Below are 12,382 nucleotides of genomic sequence, written 5' to 3' on the forward strand. Positions count from 1 at the left end.
CAGGAATGGGTGTCTGCTGTTGTAGTCATTATTCCTTCACATGATAAGCAGGCTTAGGATAGTTTTACACACTGCTTCTAATACAGATAATTTGCTTTTTCACCTATATAGATTTGAGCCCAGTCTGGGAATGTATTTTAATCCTTTTAAGCTTTCATTCTAATTGACCCCATTTGGTTGTTCGGTCTTTTTCTACATCTATAAAGTGACCAAAAATGGTCTTGGCTACTCAAAACCCACTGTTCCACTTGTAGATTCATTCCTTGAGGGTTCACAACAAAGGAGGGAATGCTGGGGCACAGCCCCTGTGCAAGGGAGCCCCCCATGCCAGCAGAAATGCCCAGCCCAAAACTGCATCACAGCAGTCATTGCTGTCATTGCTGTTCTCAATAGCTGGTCACTCCCTGATGCAGCCTACTCTGCTCCTAAAATGAACCAGATTTGATACCTTAGGACAAATTTTCCCCTGAATAACAGGATTAAATTTCAGCCCATGGTGGTCATCAATAAGCACAAAGAGCTGAAATAAACCACTTCTGCCCTTGCCCCCCACTCCTCCCAAGTTCTGATGCTGAAGGATTTTCAGCCATTATCTCCTGCTGGAAAGCATTGCCGGTTATGTATTGAAAGACAAAGACCATTAGTTTTCTTTTTCTTTTCCTTTTCTTTTTTTTTTTCTTTTGGTGTGTTTTTTTTTTTTTCTTTGTAAAATGTGGTCTTTTGTTTCTCCCAATGGGTCTGATGGCACTTCAGGTTTGTTGTGCGTTTTGGTTTGGTTTTTTTTCTTGTTTAAAAATCTCAGTCTTACTCTATTTTTTTAGGCTTGTGTCTTGCACAGCTGTTTCATGATTCAAAAAAAGGCCTGTCTCTAACTTTAAACAGGACAGGAAAGTCCTCTTTCTTGAATGCAAACCCATCCTTTTCTAGAGATGAGTGTGGCTTCACTGAGATAAATTCTCTCTGGTCCTTGGCTCCCATATGCCTTGAGTTCATAGCCTGCAAATGAGAGCCCTTTTGGGGAAGCCACTCTGGGTTTGATTTCTAGTGATTCATCTCAGAAGTAAATCAGAGAAACAAATGTAGCACCTGTGAAGCCTGTGGAGATCTGCCCAGAGGAACCTAATAAAATGGAAAGGATGAGGCCCAATGAGCCTGACGTTACTTCAAAGCCTGTCCTTGTCAGATTAAGAAACTAAAAGTGAAGTTTGATGAGAAATGTTGCTGTAAGTGAAGAGGAGAGTAATATTTTTAGTCTGCTGCACACAGATTGGTGACCTGGCTGGAAAAAAAGGAGCTCTGGGCCATGTTCTTTCCTGATATACTAGCATTTACAGATTTGAATGTTTCTCCATGTATTTTAGTTATACTCCAGTACACTCAATTTTGTGGTTATTACTTTTCTTACTCCTAGAGGTAGTTCTGAGCCCTGCTGCTTTATTTATTTACCTTCATTATTATTTTATTTTGAATGAAATGTGAGAAAAATATGAGCTGGAAGTAATGCCCCAGACTAGGAGAAACTCTAAAAGTAATTACTGAATAAGGAATTATTGTTCTATTTTGATCCGTCAGATTTTCGAGGGCTTTTTGTATCAACACCAACTTAGCTAAACAGCCAGCCATCTCATGGTCAGCAGTGTGAAGCACTTGGATGAGGACCTGGGAGAAGAAATATGTTTCTAACTTCTTTTCTGGGGCCACACCAGCTGATGTTAAAATCAGCTGATCTTAAAACATCTGTGTAACCCAAAGTCTAATAGGAGTAAGTTTTAGACACTGAATAGGCAAAAGATTCATGACTGTATGCCAGAGAGACTGGGAACACTTGCAAAACAGAGAGTGTAAGTCTTTGTGGGGGTGGTACCTGGGGAGAAGTTGCTAGATCAAATCAAGTCCACTTACAAAGTTGTTAAAGAATTGATGAGCCAGAGAGCTGCTTGAGTGAGATTTCAGTGATGCATAATGTATGCCTGAAGCTTTTAGTCCAAATGTAAACAGAAGATAGAAAGGACAAGAGAGAGATACATGTTCTCTAGGTTCTGGTTTCAGTGTTTGCAAGGACTTATTTTTCATTAAGCTGCTTGTATTTTGGTAAAAAGTAACCCCATCACTATGGAACCTAACATGTTGCATTAAGCACAAGGGTGTGAGAATTTCCTGGCATTTGGACCTGACTCACAAAAACAAAAAGGAACAAACAGTGGCCTGCAAAGCAGACATTGAATGACTTGTGCTGAAGGTCCTCTGACTGCAAAACAACACTGTAAAAATCAGAATCCAAAGTACTATTGAATGTACAACATTGTGTACCAAGGGACTGAATTCAGCTTTGTTAAAAGAAGAGCCCGTGTTAGCTTCATTTGGCTTAGTTTCAAATGCAGACATCCTGTTTTGCACTCCTGTAAAATGGATGTAGTAGCCCCTCGAATTTCTCAGCATGAGAATGCAGGTCCAGGTCCTTTGAGTTAAAGACAGTTGATGCCTTTTTGGAACAGCAGTTCTGAAACTGGAACATTGGATGAGTTATGAAAAATAAACACAAAGCATTAATTTGTGGAAACTTCTGATAGACCACTTCTGTGAAAACTCCTGTAACCATCACTTGGCGCTGAGGCAAAATTTTGGACCAGTATGAGAGATTCCATTTCTTAGGATGTTCACTTTGGATGTGGGGAATATCCATGTTCAAATGTCAAGAGTCAAGCCTGAATTTGAATGTGAGGTTATTGTGTCCTGTGCATTAACCAGCTGGCTCCTTTGTGCTCTCACATATCAATAATCAATTTAATTTTTGGGAGGAAAACACGTTAAGCAGATTTTGACCCTTCAAATGCAGAATGGGAGCAAGTTCTGAAACACTGATGATCCATCTTTTTCTCATCAACCCTAATGGCTGCTTGTGAGTTTTTTCCTACTGTAACTTACAAATCTGTAATTCAGAGTGCACAATATAAGTGTAAATCAGTTTGGGAATGATAATGAAGCTTATCACAGATAATCTGGGAATGACTGCTTCCACTTCTGCACAGACCTGTGCTGGAGCTTGGGTGAACATGTGCCTCCCAGTAATCAGTAAATGAAATGCAATTAGCAGGGTGATGGGATTAATCACTTGATCACCACCTTAGACCTTAGTGACTATGCTGAGATCCCTTGATGGATGATGATGTGAATTTGCAAAGCGTCGTTCTTTCTCATCACTTGTTCTTTGCCCTCCTGTGGTGAAATTAAAACAGTCTCTGAGCAGGAAAAAAAAAGAAGCCACACAGAAAACTCCAGCATTAAGAATAAATTAGAGAGTTAACTAGTTTTGTAAAATCAAGCAACAGCATGCTGTTAAAACCCAAAATCCCTGCTCATCTGACTTTTCTTGTTTTGTCATTTGAGCCCAGACTCCTTTTCTTTTTTCTCCACTGAAGAAGCAGGAAGACAAATGTGATAGGGTGGTGCATGTGCTTTTTCAGTGGGGAAAAATCACTTAAAGCTCTGATAATTGACAACAAAACAACATTTTGCCTATTCCAAGCAGATAGTTTGAATTCTTTCTCCATTATTGAAGTACACAATGCACAGGCTTTCAGACAGTGTTTATAAATAATTGCTTGGGGATCACAATAGTACTTCTGGCCTTGTCTGCCTGTTTTCTGTTTCAGAAAGACCTTCTATAAACTTCTCTCTCACACACACAAAAATCCAGACTTCTCTTGTGTTTATTTTTACTTGTTGCTTCATCTATCTTCACTGGTAACATGTACCAAGTTTATTACCCTCTACATGATGTGGTCTTACAGGGTTCTTCATTCACTTTTGCCTTTCTCACACAATGCCAATGAGTTAATGTCTTAACATTTACTCAGTTCTGTAAAATAATCTCAAAGTCTGTGAGCAAATTCTCGGCCTGTTTGAATTTTAGGCAGGCTGATTCAAATGGTAATTTCTCTTTATGGCATTAAGAATGTTAACAATGTCCACCAAGTTCAGACTTATGGTTACTCAAGTCCATGATTTTCTCTACAAGAATAAATGCTATTTCGGGAGAGAGTATGAATCTATCCACTTTCTGCTCTGTTCCTATAGATATTCCTCAGCATCAGCCTTCATTGTTTTAAGGATGTTAAATGGCGCATCCCTGTTTGTTCTTTTTACTGGTTTGTAATGATTGAAGCAGCATCAAATTAGCACAAGGCATCAGTGTCACTGAGAACTGGCCACAAGAACAGGCAGAATCTGAAGTGGAAGCCCACAGGAATCCCATCACTCATCCTGGGCTGGAGACACTCCCCAGTACCTGAGTGTTCTGGGTAGACAAGGTCCCAGGAACAGCACCCTCCCAGCAGCATGTCCCCCTCTCTGAGACCTCTGAAGTGCATCTGATTTACTTCTCTGGGGTGGGGGGTGAAGGTACAGTGGATCACCCAGGCTTGGTAACCTCACCTAAACGAGGTTCCCTTGACAAGACTGAAACCCAAACTTTTAAATTGAAGCAGCAGAAGGTTGCAAAGGCAACAGGAAGAAATATAGTTCCAGCTTAGATTGGACAGCCATGTGCCTCTCTGTTTTGCTTTCCTTCCCTTTTTGTACAATTGTGATGACATAAGTGTAAAGAGTTTTACTTCAACCTGGAGGCCTGTTTCCCTTTTACTATCTTTTAATGTGCAGGCTGTGCTTTCTGTCAAGTCTGCAGCATGCCCTTATCTTAAGGATGTGAATATGCACGCTTTGGATACCATACAAGACAGGGATGATACTTGCATAACCAAATTAAATTATTGCGGTGTGTTATCAACTTTCTGTAGAGGTCCTGTGTGGTTAGTACTTCACTCAGTGCAACCCCATTGTGTGGGGGGGATATTAACCAAGGCTAATTTTGTCCTGAAATGAAAACAGTCCATTTTAGGTCATAGGTATAAATATTTGAGGGTATATCCCACTTCCTCCTTCCACACAAGATAAGCTGTGATTATATTACTGTAAAACTGTGTTGTTTGTATTGCAATCAGGGGTGTGTGTGTGTGCATTGACATGTGATACCTGCACTTGTGTCTGGACAGCTTAACCTCTGTGAGCATGTCCACAATTATGTAACTTTTCCATCAAAGCAGGCTTTACTGTTTTAACCTGGTGCAGGTTTATCAGGGGATGCTATGGGTTCTGTAACCTTATACACTTTTACTCATTAGAACCAGGCAAAAGTGTCACAAGCTCCCATGTCCTGTGATGAGGTCAGAGAGGGAATGTGTGTGCTTCAAGTGACTCGCTCATACAGTTTCTTAATTGTCAGGGGGAAAAAAAAGTTTCCTCAGTTATTTTTTCCATCTCTTGGTGATAGCAAAACTGTGTATTCCTACTACCCATTGCAGACATTTAATGCTATGTTTGTGGTTTCTATCTTCTCTCTTCCAGTTCTTCATGTTTATTTTGTTAATCTTCCTGGCGGAGCTTTCAGCTGCAATCCTGGCTTTTATATTCAGAGAAAATGTAAGTATCTGATGGTGGGCAATCTCTGGACCCCAATGGGGTTATACACAGCTGGAGCAGAGTGTTAGACAGTGGCTGGTTTGTCTGTAGAGTGGCTGTTTCAAATATCAGCAAACCTTGTTCATTACTAGCCTGTCTGCAGAAGTGCCAGCATGTCAGGGAATGCTAACTAACCTGGCTGGTGCAGGATGGGGAGTTTATGGCGACACAGTTATCCCTGAAGTTTTTAGAGCCTTTTAAAGTCTTCCTGACTCTCTTGCAGCCAAACCAGCTGCACATTCCATCAGAGAGAAGTTTTATCATAAAGTCACACTAGAATTAAAAGCAACTATTTTCCTTTTTCAATATAATATGGGTTTAATATTAATTGTTGAAAACTCCTGTTTTCCAGACAGAGCTGATGCTTGCTATGCAGTGCAAAAAAATCTCTTACGAATCTTCTAATCATATTAATTCTTGATCTTCCATGTTCTGCTGCTCACCAGACTCCTACCAATGTTGCTTGTAAGATATCCCCCCTGACGTGCCCTAAGCAAATCCCACCCCACTTATTGCCCTGCTTAGATTTGTCCTTGTCTCCAAAGCTTCATATGATGTAGCCTTTCTCTATTCTTCTGCAATGAATATTGTTATATGGCCATCATCCCTGCCCTGGGCTAGTGGTAAACTTCTATTACAGTAGTAGTAAGCCAGTCTCATTTCTTTCTCTAAACAGCAAAGGTCTGTGGACTTTTTTTCATGTTCACAGGTATGCAAAGGAGAGCCTGACTGAACTAGGTCCATCCTTCTTGTAATGATGGCTGTGAAAAAACATTGGCTGGTAGAGGTGGTCCCTAGTGACTGTTAGTATTTATTTTGCTTATTTTGCCCCTGCCAGTAGCAAGAGAACATACAGCACATTTGCTTTACTGAGCGTGAGAGAATTGTGGCAGGAGCAAAGAAGGGCCATGTATAATGATGATTTTCTTAAAGCAGTATATGCTTCTAATTGTATTCATTTTTGATAGAAAAGAATCAAAACTTAGGAAGCTCGCAGCATGAGAGTGTGATATTTGTATAGTAGGATGGGCATGGGAGGAGGTAGTGAGAGGGCTTTCTTCTGTTTATGAGTTGGTGGTCTTTTGTCTTTGCCCCAGATCTGAAGGCATTGGGGAAGAGATGGCACTCTGCACATAGAATGGGTACCCCATTCCAGTTTAGGCTTTTAGACCATGCCCTTATGGAAACACCTATAAACATATTGCAGTATAGGGGGTCTGGTGATCATTACAGCTCTGCTGCTGGGAGTTTTTAGAGAATTCTTTGTGACAGAGACTGGAACACAGTCCCTGGGGAGCAGGGGCTGGGCAAGCAGCTCCCAGCTGATGGCTCCTACCCCCCCCCTTCTCTGTGGGAAACTGGTAAAAGGTACAAGAAGCTGCCCAGGCCTGCTGCGACTCCTGGGTGCGTGGTGACTGCACTTCTGATTGTCCTCCTCCCTTACAGCTTGCTTCTGGGCAAAGCATTGGTACCTTCCACTCCCATGGGAACCACGGGACATGCAAGACCATGTTATCTTGCAAGATAAGGTCACAGTGGTTATTCTAGACTTCTGTGGCATCTGGCAGTGTTTTGTGAGATAAGACTTGAAGGGGAACAAACTTCTATCTTTCTTGAGCTTGTCTCCTTGTTTGTAGCACCAGTTTCCCACTCTGTCAGAATGATTGACAGGAAGGGCTTAAATGAGAAGGAGTGAAGAACGTCAGATCCCAGCATAGCTGGAGATGGCTCTATGCAGAAGTCAAACTTGATCTGCAAGTTCCTGTGGTCTGTTCTCTCCTCAGGTTTCTTCTGGAAAAAATAGTCCTTGTTTTGGTGTTGCTGTATATTGTGGTGGTAGCTCATCTGACTTGGAAGCTACTTGTGGCCAATTTAGCTGCCATCTCTGAGTGAGAGTGAGCTACACAGATATACAGAGGTGGTCTTTCATTGATCCCATGGTGGGAAGGATACTTCACAGTAGCAATTTAAGGTCAAGATCAGATTTGCTTTTCTCTTTCTTGTGAAATATATTACTTTCAGGGCTTGTGATGGCAAATGCACACTTAGCCAATTTAAATTTCTTCTAAGCTTACCAAGCAGGATGCTGTGATAGCTGCTGCACCAGTCCTTATGGCTGTGGCCTCTCTGGGTGTGTAAAATGAGACAAAAGATACACTTTATCTGCTTTACAGATAATGTTCAGTGCAGCTTTCTCTTGTATAGTTTTACACTCAAACCAGCTCCCAGACACTCAATGGGGTTAAATTATTAACAGCTAAGGGAGTGAGCGAAATCAAGAGAGAAAAATAAGGGAGAAAAGAGATGTTTTCTGCTGAGATTTGACATGAGAGGAAGAGTCAGTGAAGCAGAGCAAGGTGGTGGGGTAAGTGAAGATGGTGTTCACAAAGGTGAACTACTGTGATCTGCAAGTCCAGCTGCACTTCCAAAGAGCTATTTAAAAACAGTCCCTGAAGAAGAAGGCTACTGTTAATTAGCTAGGTGATTACCAGAGTTTATCTTCCTTAGAAAAGGAGGCTTTGGGGGTGGAGAACCCTTTATCATCTAGAAGAGTCTCCATAAAATAATGACTTTCATGGACACTAGAGAGAGACTCTGAAAGAGCAATACGAATTGCTCTTTATATGCCATTGAGAGGTCTGGACGGGAAAAACCTTAGAGGGGTATTTGATTCTTAGTGAACTGTCTTAGCAAGCAAGAAAGCAGGATGGTAGGGAACAGAAGAGTCCAGATGTTTGGGTTTTTAGCCCCAGTTCTAACACTTAATAAGAAAGCCACCTTGGACACTAGGGCCTCTATGTCCTCAGACATAAGGCAAAAGCTAAAGAATGTGAAACTTCCTCAGCTGAGTAGACAGAAGGGTCTCAGATGGAAGGAATGGTAGGAGTGGGAAGTGCAGCACTGGTGACTGCACCTCCATGCCCTGTACTGTGCCAGACCCAGCAGAATGCTCCAGGCTGATGTAGATGGGCAGGAGTGTGTCCTGTTCCCCAAGCAGGCACCATGAAGGCAGCTTCTTGCACAGCACTCAGTATCCTTGAGCACAGCACAGCATGAGGAGGCTGTGACCTTCCTGGGCAGGGCCAGCATGCCTGTGTTGTGCAGAAATGCCCTCCTTTTTCTAAACCCCTTTTATTTGGCTGCACTAATCCCAGCAAAGCTATTTTTTGAACCAGTGTGACAAAGCAGTCTCACTTCATTCACTGCCATGTAAATGTAGGCATGCATGTGCTGCACTGGAGGCACCCCGCCCAAAACACAGCTGAACAGCTCCTTATTGTTCATGGCTGTGGCTGCCACCACTGTGTTGTCAAAGCCTGTGTGAAGCTCTAGTTTTATCAGTAGATCCTGTGCTCCCTTCCAAATGGTTCTTGCCATAGAAGTCCAACGTGCACCGATCTCATCAGGGCCGGTACTTGTTTCAGCTGGAGGGCCATGGGCATGGCAATAGGACTGTATTATTTCATCCTCCTTTGTCAGCAATTTTTTAAAACAGGAATTTTTTTCTTTTTGGCCCCATTCTTCTGAACTTGAGATGCTCAGGATAAGCAGTTTAAGACCAACAAAATGGATTCAGTTATTTTCCTGGCAAGTGTACTCTTCCAGCACTAGGCTTTGTTTTAGGCCAAGTGTTGTAAAAATCACACACAAACTCTGAACAATTTCCTCTAGGATTGCTGCTGTCAAAATAAAGGTTTCACTTTATATTTAAACTACTCTTTTGTTTTAGACCCCAACAAAAGCAGCCGGCTGGGATTATTACCAGCAGTAATATCAGTTTCAAAGTGTGTGCTTCAGGAACAGATGAGCATCAAAAAAATGTGCTGCTGCCTGCAGGGTTGGGTGCTGCCTGGATAAAGTACTCAGAGAAAGGGAAGGAAAGGAGAACACTGAGGACATATTTCAGCATCTTCTAACCTCACCTTCCTTCAGTGCACCAAATTCCCAAAAATGCCATGTCCTCTGGAATTTTAATGTTCAAAAGCAAAAAAATTAGTTAATATCTGTGCCGAAAAAGTAATTTAGGAATTAAACGGTATAACTAATTAAAGGTAGTGAGATTGAGCTAATTGCATGATTCAAGCATTTGTGACAAAGTTTTACCCAGTACTGATGTAGTAATTACATTTGGCCTTTGTATTTGTAAAAGAGAAGTCAATATTAGGTGATATCCAGGGTCTTTTTAAAAGTCGCTACAGTGGGGTTTTTGTCCTTAAATTTTGTGATACAAATGAAACAAACAGTTTTGTGCTTTTGTGCTTTTGTGCCCACCCATAGAGCTCATGCATATGTATGTGTATGTGAGATATTTCACGTTGCATATCAAGAACCTGAAACCAGCTTGTACCAGTCTCTGTTACTGCGTCAGCAGTGCTGTATGAACAACAGGGGGGAATAGAAAGGGTATTTTTCAGGCAGCTTAATTCCTGATCCTACAAATATGCAACATCACAGCAGCGCTGCAGCCAGCCAAGTCCAGCCCCCTTCACTGTGGCTTTTGCAGTGGCAGAAGATTTTGTCTATGTGGATCACAAATCACAAGACATTTTGGAGAAGGGACCACACAAGTCCAGATCTATTTGGAATGTGAAAGAGGGTTTCTTGAAGTTTTTGTCCTGAAGTGACAGAAAGGCAACAAGACTGAACTGGGATGTTCAGTTTAACATGATTATTAGGATTGTATATTCACTATTCCTCCAGAGACTCATCCCAAGTAAATGTAATTTCAAGGTGTCTAACTTCTCAGGAAGACTCTGGAACAAATTGTTTGTGCATTTAATCTGTTTTACTGTAAATATAGACAGGGGTAAATGAAATTCCAATAATATATATTGTTGACTTTTGGAAAAATGTTTACATTATCTAAATATAAAGAGGGTTTTTTCTTCATGTATACAGGTTAGTTTAGATAATCAAAGGCATTGTCAAGCAAATAGCATTTTTTTCTGATTCATAAGATGTCTAGTTCCTATTAATGAATTGGTTTTACTTTATAGTTTCTATAAAGTTTCTTGTTAAGACATCATTCTGCTTTCTCACATATTGAAGTAAATCCAGAGCAGTTCCCCTATTGTTAGTAGGAAGTTAACTGGTTTGACTGAAAAGTGGAGGGGAAAATCAAGCTTTGCTTGCAGACCTCATGAAGCACAGCAAGTGAAAATTCAGTTTGGATGTGGATTTGACAATCTTTCTAAAATCTGGTTCAGGCATGTTTCAATTTATTAAATACTTTCAAATAGTGCTGAAAATTAAAAAAAAAAAACCCAGCAACAACAAAAAACTCCAAGAAAAACTAAAACCAACCAACATTTAAGTGTAAACATTATTTTAGAAATACAGATATAGTTTAGTCCCTGACTTTAATGAGTGACAGTTGTATTCAACAGGTACCCTTCACCCTCTACATAGATATGGCTCAGCCAATGGCTTTTCACATATTTCTTCTCTGAAGTTTGCAAAAAAAAAAGAACAAGCCCAAAAAAACAAAGAACGCCCATCATTCACAGAAGGGAGCTTTGGGAAATGTTTGGAAAAGGTGTTGGCAATAGCCTTTACATTTCCACCTGTCTGTGCATTTCAGCTGACCAGAGAGTTCTTCACCAAGGAGCTGAAGAAGCACTACCAGAGGAACAACGACACGGACGTCTTCTCTTCCACCTGGAACTCTGTTATGATCACAGTGAGTCAGACCATGCCAGTCCCATTTTGCCTGTGGTCAGTGGCCACCAACAGACTGCTCAGCCCACACCCTCAGCTCTCCCAGGGTCAGCCTGCTTCAGCCATCCTGTAATGTCCAGCCTAGCACCAGGGCTTGTGGTTGAAGGGAGGTGAGACTTTGGCTGGCAGTCAGTCTTTCTCAAATGGAGCTGCCACCAGTCCTGAGAGAGACACTCCTAGTGACTGCATCAGGGTCACCTGATTTGCCAAAGCCTGAGGCATTGGAGTACCCTCACTTTTCAAATATTGGGCACAAGAGCAATGGAGGTGTCTGCAACTGGGTATCACTGCATTTGCTCTGGGCCTTTCACTTTGCAGACTGCTTTGAAATTATTCCCACCCAAGAGCAACCAAAAGCTGGCATTAACTTGTGTTTTGTAGTTAACAGCAGCTTAGGCAGGAGTGTGCCTAATGATGTATTTTCACTACAGAAATATTAGCTATCAAAACAGACTTTGCTATTACACCCCTAATTGGGCAGGTTACAGCAGGTCGACTGTCATTGGAACTGCAGTTGTTATTACCTACCACAAGGAATTCAATCTCTGTGTGTGTGTGTACACATGTGTTAGTGCTCTGTACACCCCACAGTGTATACCTTCAGGAGTGAAAAGCAGGATGTCAGCTTCTGCAGATGAAAAGTCAATTTTAATCTTAAAAGGAAAGGATGATTGCTGCCCTTCATGCTGATTCAGGACTTTAATAAAGACATTTCCTTTTGCTGACTGAAAGGAGACAGAGTCAGAGTATGACTTGAATTCTTAAAAAGCATCTGACTGGAATCCTAAAGAGGGACCTTACTCAAATCACCTAGCAGTGCCTTTGAGCAGCAACAATCCTGGCCATTAGCTATGGGGAGAAAGGGTGGTTGGGAGCCTGGGTCGTACTGCTGGGTGATCTCAAGCAAGTCATTCTGGATATGCCCCAAAGCCCTGTGTAGTTTGCAGCAATATTCCCAGTAGCACCTTAGAATCTACAGTATGACATGGAAACACCGGGACTTCATAAAGCTTCAATGAAACAGAAGCTCCAAGGAACAAGCACAACCCACTTCTTTGGAAGCAATAGCTGTTTTGTCCCTGCTTTGACTAAAACTTCGATCCCTACAGGAATAGGTATTAGATTTCTCAAGTCTGCTTTGAGGGAA

At 41.5% G+C, this 12,382-nt stretch overlaps 1 protein-coding gene across 3 annotated transcripts in view; it reads left to right on the forward strand.

Moving 5' to 3' along the window:
- The window catches only part of TSPAN18 (tetraspanin 18), a 120,682-nt gene that overhangs the window by 100,717 nt on the left and 7,583 nt on the right, over positions 1-12,382 (forward strand). For all 3 annotated transcript variants that reach the window (XM_036383316.2, XM_036383317.1, XM_036383318.2), the window contains exons 6-7: positions 5,404-5,478; positions 11,099-11,197. In XM_036383316.2, coding sequence (XP_036239209.1) covers positions 5,404-5,478; positions 11,099-11,197 — 174 coding nt within the window. The remainder of the gene's footprint in view (positions 1-5,403; positions 5,479-11,098; positions 11,198-12,382) is intronic.

This window comes from Molothrus ater, chromosome 6, assembly GCF_012460135.2.
Source record: "Molothrus ater isolate BHLD 08-10-18 breed brown headed cowbird chromosome 6, BPBGC_Mater_1.1, whole genome shotgun sequence".
NCBI lineage: Eukaryota > Metazoa > Chordata > Aves > Passeriformes > Icteridae > Molothrus > Molothrus ater.